The sequence below is a fragment of the Phacochoerus africanus genome, chromosome 4, assembly GCF_016906955.1.
Source record: "Phacochoerus africanus isolate WHEZ1 chromosome 4, ROS_Pafr_v1, whole genome shotgun sequence".
Classification (NCBI taxonomy): domain Eukaryota; kingdom Metazoa; phylum Chordata; class Mammalia; order Artiodactyla; family Suidae; genus Phacochoerus; species Phacochoerus africanus.
This window is the reverse complement of record NC_062547.1, coordinates 51,635,504-51,655,052: the sequence shown is the minus strand read 5'-3', so window position 1 is coordinate 51,655,052 and position 19,549 is coordinate 51,635,504. Positions and strand designations below refer to the sequence as shown.

The window sequence follows — 19,549 nt, the reverse complement described above, 5'->3', positions numbered from 1 at the left end:
GTAAAAAAAAGTAAAAATTCAATTACCATATGATACTGTAACACCACTCCTGGGCATATACCTGGAGAAAACCATGATTCAAAAAGACACATTCCCCCCAATGATTACTGCAGCACTGTTTACGACAGCCAAGACATGGAAGCAATCATAAATGTCCATTGACAGACGAATGGATAAAGAAGATACAGTGCGTATAGACAATGAAATATTATTCAGCCATAAAGATGAATGAAATAATGTCATTTGCAGCAACCTGGTTGGAACTACATATTATCATACTAAGTAAAGCAAGACAGGCAGAGAAAAAATAAATACTATATGATATCACTGTTATGTGGAATCAAAAAAATTATAGAAATGAATTTATTTACAAAACAGAAATAGACTCACAGACTCAGAAACCAAATTTATGGTTTCCAAGGGGAAATGTGTGTGGGGAGGGATAAATTAGGACTTTGGGATTAATATATATACACTACTATGTATAAAGTAGATAACCAGTGAAGACCTACAGTATATTACTGGATGGTACAGGGAACTCTACTCAATAACTTTTAATAACCTATGATTGAAGAAACTGTTGAAAAATAATATGTATATATTTATATATATATGTATAAATGATCACTTTGCTGTACACCTGAAACTAACACATTTTAAATCAACTATATTTCAATAATAAATTAGACATTTTTTAAAAAATTAAAAAAATAAAAAGTAAATTCACAAATTTGCTAGATTTATGTATATCTTTACTTACCTGAATATTTTTGAAAATTGATTTCCTGACATCATAAGTACCTACAGTCATCTTTATATAAGGTTGTTATTATATTGAATTCAATTTAATTTTATATATTTAAATATTCTAACTTATGCAAACACACTAATTATAAATTTTCCAGTTGGTTAGACATTGGATACATGTTTGCATCAATATTTAATAAAAAACAGAAAAATAATGTAAAGGAAAAAAGAGAAAAGATAAAAATAAAATAGATTAACAATCTGGAAATTATCAGTATACTATTGAGAAATACTTAACACCAAATAATAATAAACATTATAAAAATGATAATAGGTATTAGAAGTAATTATGATAATGGCAAATTCAAAAGAAAAAATATTTTCCATGTAGACAAAAATAAAACTCATTTGCTGATAAGCAAATCATACTAAATTAGGCACCAACCTAATGATTGGACAGGAATTTCAAAAGAGTACTTTAAAGTACTCATTCATTAATATTCCTGTGGTGGCAGGGGCTATGTTTAAAGTCATATACAGGAAAGTTGCAGTTAATAAATTCACAAGGTTTACAAGAAGCAGGAAGATAGTGTATACATATCAATTCATGTACTGAAAATATCTGAATAATTGTAAAAAACAGAGTTTTATAACTATTCATGCAGTGTGGCATGCTTTTAAGTCTTCAATGGCAAGTTAACGTGTCACAGCTTCCTTGGTAGAATGTTTCTTAGGTATCCTAATTTTCCACCTGTGTAGTTCCTATATGCTATAAGCACTTGTTGATAACTGATTCTTCCTGACACAATCTAACACATCCTGTAAGGGACTACACCACTTCACACAGTTTTGGCAATATCTTGGAGGGGAGAAATTAGATTAGACTTTATTGTGGATTACAGATTTTCGAAACCTCAGGAAGGGAAACTTGATTACAATTGTATAAGGATCACCATATAAGGTTCAGGAATGGTAGAAATAGCAAGATGGGGATTTTCAGATAAGAATCAAAAGAATCTTAGGAAATAAAATGTATGTTGATTGCTTTCACTGGAAAGTTGATGAGCCTCACAAAATTCATGTTAAAAAAAATAAACACAGCAGTTCCCGTCATGGCTCCCTGGAAACAAATCTGACTAGCATCCATGAGGATGCAGGTTCAATCCCTGGCCTCACTCAGCGGGTTAAGCATCTGGCATTGCCATGAGCTGTGGTGTAGGTCAGAGCCACTTCTCAGATCCCACATTGCTGTGGCTGTGGTGTAGGCTGGCAGCTACAGCTCTGATTCGACCCCTAGCCTGGGAACTACCATATGCCCTGGGTATAGCCCTAAAAAAAGACAAAAAACAAACAAACAAACAAAACAATTACATAAGCAGAAGAATCCTGGAGAAATAAGATGGTGTGAAAGAAAACAGACCCACATTACAAATAAATTCCAGACAATAGGGGTAGTTTTTGTTCTTAATGCCAAGGCTGAATATGTGCTCAGGCAGTTTTGGTTCTCACTATCGAACTAAATGATGTTATTTTTCCAATATTTCTAAAAGGTTAACTTTAAAATAATATATCTTTTTATTCAAACTCATAATCTGTTACCATTATATCTAATAAGTTGATATTGTCATATATTTCATGTCCAACTACATTTTTCATAAATATAGTTTTGAATAAAGAATAATCGGGTATTATATTTTCCTTTTTTTGTATTTTTTTTAAGGGCTGCACCTGCGGCACTATGGAAGTTCCAGGCTAGGGGTTAAATTGGAGCTACAGCTGCCAGCCTATGCCACAGCCACAGCAATGCTGGATCTGAGCTGCAACTGTAACCTACACCACAGCTCACAGCAATGATGGATCCTTAACCCAGTGAGTGAGCCTGGGGATTGAACCTGTATCCTCATGGATACTAGTCAGTTTTGGTACCAATGAGCCACAATGGAACTCCAGGTATTATATTTTCTAAATGTAACATATGAACAAATGCCCAGTTTCTACTAAATTTTTATATAATATTGGGTCATTGCATTATTCAACTACGTGGACCAGATTTATTCTGCCTTCAAAAATGTAAGAATTAATTTCAATGATTCACGTGATACCAAAAATTGTATTCTAATTAAAAATAATTTGAATTCCCGGAAGCAAATAATGCCCTACACTTCATTTTCCTTCTACCTTCTTTGTCTCTAAATATTACTCCAGAATAGAGGCAGTCCCTGAGGAAGTCTCTTTCCACAAAGGACCAGTATAATCAACATAATATTGGCTTTGACTCCTCAAATTCTGTTCATATTGAGGTGGTGTGTAGAGGATGAGCTTGGAATGTGCCTCCTGTTTTAGGTAAAAATAATCCATTTCTTAAGGGTATTTTTGATCCTTAAAATGCTACCTAAAAAGCCATTATTTAATAAAGTATTATATACTTAACTCTCAGGCTATAAATTATTTCTGGATATTCTTTCTGAAGATTGTAATTGTAGAGACTTTTTGCAGTCAGAGACTGCAATCTTCCTTTCAGGAAGAACTTTATAGAGTCTATTTATAAATCTCACCCCTCTCTGCATACCTTTCCTGGGCTTCTCTTTAATTTTCTGTTTCATAATATTTTCAGCAACAGCAAAATAACAGTTAATGTAAGTTCGAACCCAAAAGTCAAAACTGTAATTTTAAAAATTTGACCTAAATTAAGATTGTATACAAGATTATATCCAAGTGTGTGCTTCTTTTTCCAAGCTTTTCTGAATTGGAAAATGTTTAGGTACCTAGTAACTTTCAAGTCAGTTTTGGTACTTTTTGTTGCACTTTTTCAAGTTGCTTTGTGTACATAGTTCTTTACAGCAACAACTAGAATAGGAATTACTTCCTTTACATTCATTGGTTATATTAAATCAATTATTAAAAGGGCTGCTTAAGCATTTGTATTCCTTATAGCATGGTCAAAAAAATGCACGTGTCTCAATTTTTGTTATATTCAAATGTGAGGCCATATGAGCATATATAATATATATGCTCATATGACCATATATATATATATATATATACACACACACACACACACACACACACACACAATATATATATAATTTAGTCCCACCAAAAACTGTTAAACTACAAAACTGTATGCTTTGTTGATTTCTATCTCTTCTGGCTATAACTGATGATTTGGGAGCAATTTCATTGTTACTGTTGCATATTGGTAGTGTTTTCTGATTCTCTTCATTTAATTACTCTCTTGTACATGGTAGAGTGGAAGAATCACATGTATATAAGTGGCAATTTAGAATGCTGAAAAGTAGAGCTCACCATTTTTGTTTGATGGGTAGAAATGGCTAGTTCTTTGTAGAATTGTGAAGATTCTCAAAACTCTTAAATTGCACTTTTTAAATCTGCTGCTGTCTGTGCCCTTTGTAATTATTAATCACACAATAATTTCTGAAAATCTCCTGTGTTTTTGATGTTTCTCTTGTGAGTGTGCTCTTAGATAAATAGATCAACTTCTGCCCTTTTCAACCCTCCCCAGAGAGTGAATAGTGTAATGGGTGATCACCCAGGCTTTAGAAAAGTCTTGGAAGTATCCTAACCTGCCTCCATTATTCAATTATTTTCTGACAATAGGCAAATTAACAACCCATTATGCAAATATTTCTTCCTGTAAAAAAGACATAATTCTCGCTTTCTTAGGGGAGTTTTGAATACTGATCAAGTTGATGCACATAAGGTGCTTTAAATTGTACCTAGAAAAGTATAAGTGTTTATTCAGAATCTTAAATAAATGTTTGAAAATAGTAACTCAGACTACTTTCTATGTCTATGGTTCAGACAATCTAATACATGGACTCACCAAAATTTTGTAGATCTTATTATATATCTCCAAATAAAAACTATATCTCCATTCTGAAATGTTTTGTGATATGGGAGCATGCCTTGGAAATCAAAGAGAGAGATTTGTTCATTTTTATCTGTCCAACAATTTTGTTTTATTAAATTGAAATGAAATGTTACTTTCAAACTATGGAGCCATGTAATATTCAGCTCAAAACAAGGACTCTAATGGTGTTTTCCTTCTGTCAAACCCCAGGGAGAGTATTACCATGGCCAATCTCACCATGTCTGTGACTGAATTCACCCTCATGGGATTTTCAGACATCTGGGAGCAGCAAGTCCTCCATGCTGTGCTGTTCTTACTTATCTACCTGACAGCTTTGGTGGACAACTTTCTCATTGTTCTTCTTACCACCTTGGATCAGCATCTCCACAGTCCTATGCACTTCTTCCTGAGGACACTGTCATTGTTAGATATCTGCTTCATCTCTGTCACTGTTCCCAAGGCCATCATTCAATCTTTGACCCAGAATAGTTCCATATCATTTCTTGGGTGTGTGGCACAAGTCTTTCTGGTTGTTTCCTTTGCTTGTGCAGAGTTGGCTTTGCTCACAGTGATGTCTTATGACCGTTATGTGGCCATTTGTCAGCCCCTACATTATCAGGTCATCATGAAGAAAGCACACTGTGAGCAAATGGTGTTTGCTTCATGGCTCAGTGGGATTATCTCAGGGTTCTTGAATACATCTGTGACCTTCTCATTACCATTTTGTAGGTCAAATTTTGTCCATCAGTTCTTCTGTGAGATTCCTTCATTGCTCAAACTTTCCTGCTCAGAGAAGTACCTTGCTGAGATTGGAGCCATAATTGTCACAACATCATTGGGTATCATATGTTTTATTTCAATTCTGGTTTCTTATAAGCAAATCTTCTCTACAGTTATGAGGATCCCATCAGTGAAAAGCAGGTCAAAAGCCTTCTCAACATGCATTCCTCATCTTGTGGTTGTTACTGTTTTCCTCAACACAGGGTCCATTGCCTATCTAAAACCAGTGTCAGAGTCTCCTTCTGTTTGTGATCTGATGGTGTCTGTTTTCTACACTGTGGTGCCACCAACACTTAATCCCATCATTTACAGCCTGAAGAACAAGGACATGAAAGCTGCCTTCTCTAAAATGCTGAAGAGACTATCTTCATACATAATGACAAGAAAAACCACAACAAAAACACATACTGTTCCTTCAGACAAACACGAGGCCACTTCAGTTAACAGCAATAGGCTTCCTGCTATTTAAATAAGGTAAATACTTTTACTTTCTGTATACAAAAAAATTCACATTTTTTCAATATTACTTTATAAAATTTAAAAAAAGTAACATAATATTTCCCCAAAGCAAGAGGTTTACACAAGACAAACTCTAACTGGAGAAATTTCTTTATACTTACACAAGGGAAATGTATATGCAATTCTGCAGTTTGATCTTTCATTTAGAATTATGTATTTGAGATCTATCCATGTTATGTATATTTTATGATGAACATTACAACATATCCAGCATTTTTTGGAGTTACAGATTTTTAAATAAATACTTTTCTTAGCCACCTATGCACAAATAAGTAAAACTGATTAGCATGCACTATTTTCAAGTTTATAAGATGATCTATTTATTATTCATAATTGATATACTGATTTTTCATTCCAAAGAGTAGTGGATGAAGTATATTTTTTATATACATTCAAATATTTCATATACTCAAAGTATTTTTAAGATGATTTTCCCTTTTAATGGCAAGAAAAGTAACATTAATTTGCATTATAATAGATTTCTAATTAACATGTATCTATTGATCAATCTATCTTTCTATTTATTTATCTATCAATTTATAACATTCTGTTCATTTCTTCTACACATTCATTCTATATACTATTTGCCCAGCTTTTGATTGCTTTACTTTTTAAAATATTTGTTTTCTTAATACTCCTTTGCAGTAGCCATCATTCAAAAAGCTCTCAAAACATTATTTGCTTTCATCTTTTTTATATTATATTTAGAAAATTTAGGATTTTCTAATATGGCTTATTTTAAATTATTCATATTTTCGATATGGCCTTGCTCTGCCTTCTCTTTAATATTTTATTTGTTTCAAATTTGTTATCCAATAATTTTTTTTGTCAATATTGGATCTTTTCAAATATATTGTCCTATCCCAATTTACCTCAAGTTAGCATAGACACATTTGCAATTTAATGAAATTGCAGTAAAAAAAAAACATTTCAATGAAAAAGACCATACACAGAGGAACCATGTAGCATTTCACCAAGATAGAAAAATTTAGAATTATTGTGGAAATTTGGAGAAGGATGAAGGTGAAACTTAAATGAAGCTATGTTGTGATATTCTAAAATCTAATAAAGGCTATAAAGGGGTCAACATGAGGTCTACATTACAAAGTTGACCAGAAACTCATTTCCTTATAAACAAAAAATTAAAATAGAAGTGGTTGTATTTAGACACCACTGAGTTGAAAACGAAAGCTACTTCTCTAAGTGACCAAATCCCAACAGCAAAAATGCCTGATATACAAAAATTTAGAGATCTGTTACTGGTTAGTAAGAAATAAGAAAGTTGGTATGAAATTTTACAGCCCCTGAGTGTCTTTGGAGAGAAACAATGTTTCCTGTGAACTCTTTAGTTGGCTTTAGCTTATCTGTTAACTTCCTGAGTGGTCAGGCTGATTTTCACTTCTTCAGTACTTAGGGTTTTGATTTACCTGAATTGTGGCAGTAGGAAATATTTATATATGCCAATCTTAAATGAGAAAGTGCTATGTCATCTTTTATCATTACTCTCATTCATAAAGAGCTTGTGACACTAATCTTATTACAGGTTTCTGCAGAAGTACACACAACACACAGAGCATATATACATATTCATACATAATCCTGTATACTATTGCTATTACTATTTAAAACAAAATGTTAGCCATTGAAGCAATTACTACAAAAAAAAATAAAAATAAAGTGTTATTTCACCTTCAAATTTAGCATTATTTGATATATTGTTTCTATCATAACTTGAACATACTGCTTAGAGTTGAAGTAATTAATACTAAGACAAGTAAAATTATGCCTTCTCTTACACTTTCTTTGGTGCCCTTTCTCTGTGTAGATTCAAGTTTTTGACATTTTATTTTTTCCTAAATAACTTATTTTGACATTTCCATCAAGGCAGTTATAGTGACAACAAATTCTCTCTCTCTCTCTCTTTTTTTTTGTTTGAGAAAAATCTATTTCTCCTTCACTTCTGAAAGACAATTTTATTTAATTTATTTATTTTATTATTTACAATTGCATCTATGGTATTATGGAAATTCCTGGGTTAGGGGTCAAATTGGAGCTGCAGCTATGGGCCTATACCACAGCCATGCAATGCTGGATCCGAGCTGCATCTGTGACCTACACCACAGCTTGGGGCAATACCAGATCCTGGACCCATTGATCTAGGACAGGGATTTAACTCACATCCTTATAGGCACTATGTCAGGTTCTTAACCCACTGAGCCACAAATGGAAACTCCTGAAGGATAATTTTTTAAAGTACAGAATTTGAGGTTGGTAAGCATTTCTTTCAATATTTTCAGTATTTCACTCAATGCACTTGTTGCTTTGAATGGTTTCTGAAGAACAGTCAGATATATTTCTTGTCTTTTTTTCTCTAAAAGTTAAAATTTATAGTTTGCTTCTGCTTCTTTCAAGATTTTAAAATTTGAGATTTAATTGACATATAACATTGTGTTGATTTATGGTGTAAAAATATTGACTTGATACACATATATTGCAAGATCATTACCAACATAGTGATGACTAACACCTCTATCTTATCATATAATTATCATTCTATTCCATTCTCAAGAAACTGTGAAACAATAAGGATAAAATAGTGTAAACTAAAAGGTAACATTTTCCCTGGGGTTTTCTATCATATCTTTGAATAAAAAATAAACATGAATCTAAAAAAGACTCCCCCATAAACAGGTTTTTTTTTTTTTGAAGTTTAGTAGATTTACAAAGTCACATTATCCTCAAGTGTACAATATATAAAATCAATATTTTAATGTATTATACTCTATTTAAAGTTATTATAAAATATTTGTTATACTCCCTATGTTATACATTGTGTCTTTGTATATTATTTATTTTATACAAAGTAGTTTGTAGCTCTTAATCCTCTTCCCATATCTTGTCCCCTACTCTTGTCCCCATTGGTAGCTGCTAATTTGGGCTCTGTATTTATGGTTTTTTTTATTGTTATATTCTTTTATTTGTTTTATTTTTTAGATTTTGCAGCTAAGTCAAAAAATACAATATCTGTCTCTACCTATCTGATTTACTTCACTAAGCATAAAATTCCCTAGTCCACCCATTTTTTCACAAATGGAAAATTTTCATTCATTTTTGTACTCAGTCACAAAAATAGAACAATATTCTAGTATATACATATACCAAATCTTATTTTTCTATTCACCTGTTGATGGAGACTTCTTTTTCTTCCATATCTTGGTTACTATAATACTTCTATGAACATTAGGGTGCATATATCTTTTCAAATGACTGTTTTCATTTTCTTTATATATAAACCCAGGAGTAGAATTGCTGGATCAAATAGTAATTCTATTTTTAGTTTTTTGAGGATTATCCATACTGTATTCCATAGTGGCTTTACTGGTTTATGTTCTTACAATCACTGAACTAGAGTTTCTTTTTCTCCACATCTTGGCAGAACTTATTAGGTATCTTTTTGTCACTGGCCATTCTGATAGGATTTGATTTGTATTCTAAAAAATGGGAAAAAGACAGTCTTTTCAGCAAGTACTACAGGGAAACCTGAACAGCTGCATGCAGATCAATGAAACTAGAACCCACCCTCACACCATGCACAAAAATAAACTCAAAATGGCTGAAATACTTAAGTGTTAGACAGGACACCATCAAACCCCTGGAAGAGAACATAGGGAAAACATTCTCTGACATCAACCTTATGAATATTATCTCAGTTCAGTCTTCCAAAGCAACAGAAACAAGAGCAAAAATAAACCAATGGGACCTAATCAAACTGACAAGCTTTTGCACAGCAAGGGAAACCAAAAATAAACCTAAAAGACAATTTACAGAATGGGAGAAGATAGTTTCCAATGATACAATGGACAAGGGCTTAATCTCTAGAATATACAAGCAACTTATACACCTCAACAGCAAAAAAGCCAACCACCCAATGGAAAAATGGGAAAAAATCTGAATAGACAATGCTCCAAGGAAGATGTACAGATGGTCAACAAGCACAAGAAAAAAATGTTCAACATCCCTGATTGTTAGAGAAATGCAAAAAAAAAAAAAAAACTACCAAGAGTTACCATATCAAACCAGTCAGAATGGCCATCATTAATGAGTCCACAAATAACAAATGCTGGATGGGGTGTGGAGAAAAGGGAACCCTCCTTCACTGTTGGTGGGAATGTAAACTGTTAAAGCCACTATGGAGAACAGTATGGAGACACCTTAGAAATCAATACATAGAACTACCATATAACCCAGCAATCCCAAGCTTGGGCATCTATCCAGAAAAAACTTTCCTTAAAAAAGACACATGCACTACATGTTCATTGCAGCTCTATTCACAACAGCCAAGACATGGAAGCAACCCAAATGTCTTTGGACAGATGGTTGGATTAGGAAGAAGTTGTATATATACACAATGGCATACTGCTCAGCCATAAAAAGAATGACATAATGCCATTTGCAGCAAGATGATTGGAAGTAGAGACTCCCATCCTGAGTGAAATAAGTCAGAAAGAGAAACAGAGATGCCATATGATATCACTCATATCTGGTATTTAATATACAGCACAAATGAACCTTTCCACAGAAAAGAAAATCATGGATTTTGAGAAAAGACTTGTGGTTGCTTGGAGTGGAGAGGGAGGGTATGGGAGGGATGGTCAGCTTGGGGTTAATGGTTGCAAACTATTGCACATGGAATGAATTTACAATGAGATCCTGCTGTGTGGCACTGAGGACTATGTCTAAATACTTACATCACAACACAACAATGGGAGGAAAAGTTATATATACATGTATGTGTAACTTGGTCTCCATGCTGTGACAGTGGAAAAAATTAATTAAAAAAATAAATAGGGAGTTCCCGTCGTGGTGCAGTGGTTAACGAATCCGACTAGGAACCATGAGGTTGCGGGTTCGGTCCCCTGGCCTTGCTCAGGGGGTTAACGATCCGGCGTTGCCGTGAGCTGTGGTGTAGGTTGCAGACGTGGCTCGGATCCCACATTGCTGTGGCTCTGGCATAGGCCGGTGGCTACAGCTCTGATTCAACCCCTAGCCTGGGAACCTCCGTATGCCGCGGGAGCAGCCCAAGAAATAGCAACAACAACAACAACAACAACAACAACAACAATAACAACAACAAAAAAAGACAAAAAAAATAGAATATGTAAAAATAGTGAATAATTATGTAGCATATTTGAAACTAACATATAACACAAATGAAATATTCTTCAATAAAAATAAACCCAAAAGTGACAGAGGCAAAGACCTGAAGTAGACATGCTAAATTTTTAAAATTTAATTTAAGTGTAATATAATTGATTTACAATGTTGTATTAGTTTCAGGTGTACAGCAAAGTGAATAAGTCATACAAGTAGATATATCCATTCTTTATTCCCATATAGAACAACTTCAATTTTAATCTCTTCCACATTTTTTCTTGACTTTATCATTGATACTTTAATTTATCTAAGAGTTTAAGATGATAGGTCTTTAAAAGACATAAAGATAAAGGAAAACAATAATTATCAAAGTTTCTTGAATAGTGAGTCTCTATATATCATATATATGAAAATATATTTTGTTTAATGAAAAGGCTACATACAATCTAACTCACATTTTACATATAAGAATTAAGAATCTGAGATTTGAGAATATTTTAAATATTTTTAATATTTTGATAGATTTTGCATTTAATGATAAATGGAGATTTTTACAAAGCATGAGAAGAAAACCAGAATAGTTCAAGTGAAATATTGATTAGCTTTTTTAGCTCTGTTAACTGCATGTTTCTTCAAAGTCCCAAGGAGATTTATCAAAGGAAACTTTTTCCACTCATTTAATGGGCATCATAAACAGGGATGATGTCACTTTTCTGCTTCTCTTCATACACTTAACCTGGTCACATTCCACTTGCCCATCTAGGTGATGCTCACATCTTCTTCTGATGGTGTGTTCAACCAGACAGATAGAAGTAAAAGATCAAAAGGGTAATTATTGTTCTTGACTGCTTTTTTTATAACCATTCTTCACATTATGTCCACAGATATTCTGCTTATCATTTATTTTTAGTGAGAAAAGCAAATACACTTTTCCTTTTGAAACTAAATATTTACTCTAAAACATCTAGAAGTGGTTTTTCTATGTCCAATTACTGATGGAATAAATAATATATATGATTTCTGTATTATTGCATTATATATTTCATTTTCCTGAGACTAAAATTTGCAGAAGAGTGAAAAGTTTTAATATTTAATTTTAGGGGCATTATTTCTGGCATTTAGAACACTGAGATAAATGTCTTAATCATATTTTTTTCTCTTAAAAATATCAATGAGTAACCTTGTAAGGGAGGACAATGTACCCTATAGATCTGAGGGAGAGTTACAAACTGAACTCTGGCAGAGACAAAATTCTACCTCAAGTCAGTTTATGTTAGACACTTACCACTGGAACTTAATTTTTTAAAAATCTGTTAAAAGATAAAGTAAATACCTCATAGATTCTTAGAAAAGATTAAATGGCATATCATTAAACATTTACTGGTACACTTCAAATAAAGTTTCAGTATTATTCTACCACCACTATCAATGATTCCCCAAGTTAAATAAGCACTAAGCTGTTCACACTAACCTCAAGAAATTGGATACAGAAAAGAGTAAGAAGAAACAGGGAGGCCATTTTCCTTGAGTGGTACCTTCCCTTGTCTGTCAGGTGCCCCAGGGATGTTTTTCAGTGTATAGTCACCCCCATTTATCAAAGTGCATGAGCAGTTTTCTCATTGCTTCCCAAGAACCCTTTTGCTATCCCTCCATTTACTCAGAAAATGGCTTCAAGGTCTTCAGTGTGCTGATAACTGCACTGATCTTTAATTTACTTTGAACATAAATACAGATTAAGTTGGTAGGTGTGTTTTGAGGTTTATCAGACTATTGTACATAGCTGTTTCCATCTGCCAGTGAAGGCAGTGTTTGATATAAAAATTATCTTTTTTGTATTGCATTCCAGACATGTTGGGGATATATACATTAAGGTGTAAAAATAATTTTCAGTATTGTTTATTTTTTCAGAACCCTAGAACATGGGGCATAAGCAGAATAAGTTGAATATCATAGTTTCAGAATTACTACAAGAATGTAAAATATATTGAAACTTGGAGTTCCCATTGTGGCTCAGTGGTATGAACCCCACTAGTATCCATAAGGACATAGGTATGATCCCTGGCCTCACTCAGTAGGTTAAGGGTCAAGCATTGCCATGAGCTGTGATATAGGTCATAGACATGGCTTGGATCTGGCATTGCTGTGGCTCTGGAGTAGGCCATCAGCTACAGTTCTAATTCTATCCCTAGTCTGGGAAATTCTATATGCCACAGGTGCCACCCTCCCCATAAAAAAGCCAAAAAAAGTATTTGAAACTTGGAAATTCTGAATGTCCTGAAATACATCTGTATCATAATTACTTCTAGAGACTACCTAGAAGAAGAACTAGTATTTACTTCCTGATGGTATATGATTTTGAAATTTAACATTTAATTTGTTAGAAATTGAAAAGTTACAACGGTTTATTCTCCATAAGGAAAAATGTGGAAGAAGCTATATCTAATTTTCTTCAAAAAGGACAGATATATTTTATATCTATTATTCTTTAAAAACTTATTTTGTAGCTATTTTAAAATTTAATTTTAGGTCACATTTATGTAATATTTGTCCCAGAATAGATGACTATTGAGCATAAGCAAGTTTTACTTGACTTTGATTTATCATTATGTTCTAACACAAAGGCATCCTGTATTAAATGGTTTAACAGTTTATAGGAGTCAACATCATGGTATTACTCAGTTTTCCTCTCTGCATCTCAGTTTTTATTAAAAATTAACTGCTATCTGGATTAAAACAGATGATGTCTGGTAAAATTACTAAAGCCTTATCTGCTAAACTGTAGTGACTATCTAAATCCAAGTTTCTGAAATTTAGAGTTATAAGGGAACAAATTTTAACATGGAGAAGCATGTATTAGACATAACAAAGATGAAATTTTTCCATAGAGCTCCCAGCTAGGATTAAAATAAAATATGTTTATGTTAATATGTACATATTTATATATAAATTACATATTTATTTAATATAAGTATATAAATATGTATATGCAATTTGAGACTATAAACATTATCAAGTTCAAATACTTAAATGTACGAATCGATACTGAACTTGGAAATTTGAAGTAATTAATCATAATAAAATAATAGTAACAGACATCTCTTACATAGATTCTACACCAAAATTCTGTATATATTAATTCTTAAAATGAATAGTCCATATACCTATCTTTCTGTAGCTGGTAATGTTCTAATCACTTTAATTATTTATCCATATTTAATCCTCACCACTTGATGTCAAAAAATAAAATTTTTATGTAAGGTGAATAATGGTGTAGTAGACAGAGGAAAATGCTGGTCCATGACTGTGGTCAGCTGAGATTCTGAACTCCTCACCCCAAGTCCTTCTGTTCTCTAACAGATCAGATACATATCAGGACCCTGACTCTCTACTGGGAGTGTGTGGCTTGCTTCACGCAATAATGAAACCTCATTGAGTAGCCTTATCTTACCGGAAAGAAGGTTCAAATATTTGGTACAGATTTCCCCAAAATATCTTTCAGTTACTTTTAAAATCCCTCTTACATGGAACACACATCCAGGATTTTTGAAAGTTTCCAGTTAGATTATCAAAGTAGAATGGAAAATTACCTTCAAACTTGTATAACAAAAACCCTAGAAATGTAATTTTATTTCTAGTTTTAATAATTTACTTCTTAATGTTTGTCATTATCTATACAAATTTTCTATATGTTTTCATGAATGACAAACATTAAAAAGTAAATTATGATAGTGATGAATGACATTTCATAAGGAAACCTCATGCCCTGGACTGTGGCAATTTCAGTGTAAGTTACCAAAACTTTTGACCTACAGTTGTAAATTCTTCATTCTCTGATAAGCTCAAAGCATAAATAACTAATAATCCTGATTTCTACATGCCCCTGTAACTGCGTCTGGTTATCACAATCATATTGGTGTACTCAAGACACACAAACATTCATAAATATACTCTCAGTAAATATTTATTCATTAATTTCAGGTGGAAAAGTCCCATCACTGATCATTAATCCCAGTGCTCTCCTTGGTGGTCTAGGAGAATGTTTCTAATGGAAAATGTTAACTGGGAGACAAATCACTCTGGACAATCTGGTTTCATCCTGGTGGGAATCTTCAGTCAATCAAAACATCCAACTCTACTGTGTGTGGTGATTTTTATAGTTCTCCTGATGGCTTTGATTGGGAACACTGTCTTGATTTTTCTGATACACTCTGATACCCACCTCCACACCCCCATGTACTTTTTCATCAGCCAGTTGTCTCTCATGGATGTGATGTATATTTCCGTCACTGTGCCCAAGATGCTCATAGACCAGGCCATGGGTGTGAATAAGATCTCAGCCCCTGAGTGTGCTGTGCAGATGTTCCTTTATGTGACTCTAGCAGGGTCAGAGTTTTTCTTTCTAGCTGCCATGGCCTATGACCGCTATGTAGCCATTTGCCATCCTCTCCATTACTCTGTTCTTATGAACCACAGGGTGTGTCTCCTACTGGCATCTGGCTGCTGGTTTCTGGGCTCAGTGGATGGCTTTATGCTCACACCTATCACCATGACCTTCCCCTTCTGCAGATCCCGGGAGATCCATCATTTCTTCTGTGAGGTCCCTGCTGTAATGAAGCTTTCCTGTTCAGACACCTCCCTCTATGAGACACTCATGTACCTGTGTTGTGTCCTCATGCTCCTCATCCCTGTGACAGTCATTTCAAGCTCTTATTTTTTCATTCTGCTTACCATCCACAGAATGAACTCAGCAGAGGTCAGGAAGAAGGCTTTTGCCACTTGTTCTTCCCATATGACTGTGGTCATCCTGTTTTATGGTGCTGCTGTTTACACCTACATGCTTCCCAACTCCTACCACACCCCTGAGAAAGACATGGTGGTGTCTGTCTTTTATACCATACTCACTCCAGTGCTAAACCCTTTAATCTATAGTTTCAGGAATAAGGATGTCATGGGGGCTTTGAAGAAAATGTTGAATGTGGGACCTGTCCATCAAGAAACTATAAAGTAGAAAAATATTATACTAATGTTATTTTCCTCTCTAACTATTAGAATTTTATAATCTTATGTCAATGCTATTTCTTAGACTTTTGTACCAGGATATTTCATTGCATTTCTACATATTTTTTTAGTAATTGCTTCTGTGCACTACAAAACTGGTTTCGAGTCATACTTTCTTTATTCAAAATGTGTTTTATTCTTATATTTTACTGATGGCACTTTTACAATGATAACTATACTCTTATTCTGTAGAAGAATGTTTATACTCTTAGGGAACATATTATGAAATTATTTAGAGATAAAATCCATTAAACAATATGAAATTGTCTCTAAAATGAGAGAGAGGTTGACAGCAAAATTATGAAACAAATAGGTACCATTTTAATAATAGATAAAGAGTATATGAGTGTTTTTGGACCTTCTTATTCATGCTATTTTTTTTTTTTTTTACAAATTAGCTCCAAATAAAGGTAAACCTATCATTCACCTTCCACTTTTTTTTGTTTTGTTTTGTTTTGTACTTTTTTTTTGCGGCTGTGTAAGTTACAAAATATCTCATAGAAAACATGCTAGTTGTAATGTGGCTATTTATGACTAAGACAATCCAGTAATCTGCCCATATTTATCGGAGGCTATATTATTCCACAGACCCAACCCTGAAGGTAGCTAGTAGAGGTTCATACCCCACCACATGGTAGATTTAGGGTCCATAATTATGTAAGTGACTGTGAGAAAAATATTAACCAAGGGTAGAAAGAATATTTAGAAAAGTTTCCCTGCACCAGGTACTGTCTGCTCTGATTTAAGGTATGTAATTTATTAGACAAAGAGAGGCAGGATATAGAATTTCAGATTTTATTTATTCATATTTCTAATGCTATGTTATAATCAAAATAATAGCCAGGATATTAAAATATGGAAAGTATATAGTTTTTTTCCCCAGAGAACTTGAACTAGTAGTTGCCATTGCATATTCAACTAGATGTTTTAAAAGTATATTCTTTGCTCTGATGCTCATGTGATAAGGGTACATCACATAAGGTCACAACAGTTCTACCAATACTATGTGAGTTCAGTCAAGCCAGGGGTTCCTGAGAGAAAATCCTGTACACTTTTGAATGCTGACTATATGTTACCCTTAGATAAGCACAGGGGTCTGGGTCAGGAGAAATTGCTCAGGGACAAGAAGCCTCATAACAGAAGCATAGCATGGGTAAAGTCATATGGTTGATTAAACAGTGGTAGCTCCTTCACTTTAGAGACTCAGTTCTTGCCTTTACTTGACTTAGAGTTTACAAACAGTTATGAAAAAATAAGATTTGTATTTAGAAATGTTAAATCTGTGGTCAGTGATTGGAAATGTGAAATTCTACAGGCAAGTAGTCCAGCTGAGCGAGGATGGTGAACAAACAGGTATTTATTTAAACATGCTTTCAAACCAGAAGGGATTGGAGAGAATTTATTTTTAGATAATTGGGGCCTTGTTGAAAGTGTTCCATAAAATTATAGACATGATTGTGTGTTTACCATTTTTTAAACAGCTGGTGCAATCTTTGTGAAGGATCAAATTGTTTCAAAATACAGATACCATTTTCCTTTTGAGAACACTTATTATAATGTAAAATAAAAATATTGCAGTACTTAAAAGATGTTGAAAAACCAGTTTCCTATATATATATATATATATATATATATATATATATATATATATATTTTGCAGTCAAGATGAATAAAAAAAAGTGCACTCATTAGTTTTTAAAAATAATTGAGAAGTATTATACATCACCCCTCAATTTTCTGGACTATATGATTTTTATGGTCAGTCCACCCAAGATGGCTGTTCTATTTTTCTCTGCACATCCCCTGCTCAAATAGTTCTGCCTCCCCCTATACCCTACTCACATGACTGACCTTCCAACATACATGCCCCAGACCCCAACTAGCAATTGTTTTATCAAAGAAGCTATTAGTGGTGTGCCTCTCTGTTGGTTTCTATGATAATAAATAAACAAACTATAATTCCCCCTATAACTGGTAGTTTTCCATTACCCCTGGGAGTGAAGACTGTCACCATGTCCGGCCCACCTTTCAGGCATATAAGTTCCCTCAGCCATTAAATCACTGATGTCTCTATTGCTGATGCCAAATTCTTTCTTCTTTCTTGGAGATGGGCAGGTAGAGATTTCATAGGCCTGAGGGGTATAGCCCAACAATGATTTAAAATACGTGAGGTTTATAACACCCTAGAAATGGTAAACAAAATAGTACAAAAATTTAGTATAGAACAAATTCTTCTGACTTTTTAAAGACTTCATCTCAAACAAGAAAAATATTATTCAAAATGTTTTGTAACAATGATTACCTTTTTAAATGATGTATTCAAAATAATTTCGTAGAGACTAATAATTTATAATAACTGTGCTATCAAGAAATATCTTTTATCAAATTATACATTATATCTAATACTTTTGGTCATGGGGGGATAATTGTTGTCCAACATCTCTTACAAATAGTGATAAGGAACATCTACAAATTATCTACCATCTATCTATATCTATTTAACAGAGCAATTAATTGTAAGAAACTAGATTCTTGTCTTATAAGGGCAGGACCAAGGCAAAGATATCCTCCCTAACTACTTCTGTTCAACATCTTACTGGAAAAACTAGCCATTGCAATAAGAAACAACATTTTATAATATATACATATCTATATGGGAAAAAAAGGTATAAATCGTCATATTCATAGAAGGCATAATATTCTATATAGAAAATCTGAAACAATCAATTAAAAAGTCCTGAGACTAACAAGGAATCATAGAATGTTACCAAGCAAAGGTAAAATGTTTTCCTAAACACTAGCAATATGCAATATAATATAAATATATATATATTCTTCTCCATCTTGTAGTTTTCAGAATACAGGTCTTTTGTCTCTTTCAGATGGAATGTGCTATAAATATCAATTAAGTCTATTGGGTCTAATGTGTAATTTAAGGCTTTCATTTCCTTACTGTTTTTCTGTATGGATTCTGATGTAAGTGGGGTGTTAGTGTTTCCCACTCTTATTTGGTTACTATCCACTTCTCCTTTTATTGCTGCTAATGATTGGCTTATATACTGTTGTGCTACCATGTTGGGTGCATATATACTTACAAATGTTTTATCTTCTTATTCAATTGATCCCTTGATCATTATATGAGGTCCTACTTTATCTCTTCCAATCAACTTTATTTTAAAGTTTCTTTAGTCTGTTATGAGCATTGCCACTTCAGCTTTCTTTTGATTTCCATTTACGTAGAATACCTTTTTCAATTTCCTCACTTTTAGTCTGTATGTGTCTCTAGATCTCAAACAGATTTCTTGTAGAGGGCAGATATATGGGCCTTTTTTTGATATCCATTCAGCCAGTCTATGTTTTTGGTTGGAGCATTTAATCCATTTGCATTCAATGTAATTATGGATATGTATATACATATTG

The 19,549-nt window shown here is 33.4% G+C and overlaps 2 protein-coding genes across 2 annotated transcripts; both read left to right on the top strand.

Moving 5' to 3' along the window:
• The first annotated feature begins 4,841 nt into the window (after positions 1–4,841).
• LOC125124518 (olfactory receptor 14A16-like) lies at positions 4,842–5,867 on the top strand. The gene has a single exon (XM_047774613.1). It carries the CDS (start codon positions 4,842–4,844, stop codon positions 5,865–5,867), a length of 1,026 nt encoding a protein of 341 aa, XP_047630569.1.
• Positions 5,868–15,116: 9,249 nt separating this feature from the next.
• On the top strand, positions 15,117–16,079 carry LOC125124141 (olfactory receptor 2T29-like). The gene has a single exon (XM_047774297.1). It carries the CDS (start codon positions 15,117–15,119, stop codon positions 16,077–16,079), a length of 963 nt encoding a protein of 320 aa, XP_047630253.1.
• The last annotated feature ends 3,470 nt before the right edge of the window (positions 16,080–19,549 follow it).

Excerpts from the sequence above, each read along its gene's own strand:
- LOC125124141 (XM_047774297.1), top strand. The coding sequence starts at position 15,117 with ATGGAAAATGTTAACTGGGAGACAAATCACTCTGGACAATCTGGTTTC.
- LOC125124518 (XM_047774613.1), top strand. The coding sequence starts at position 4,842 with ATGGCCAATCTCACCATGTCTGTGACTGAATTCACCCTCATGGGATTT.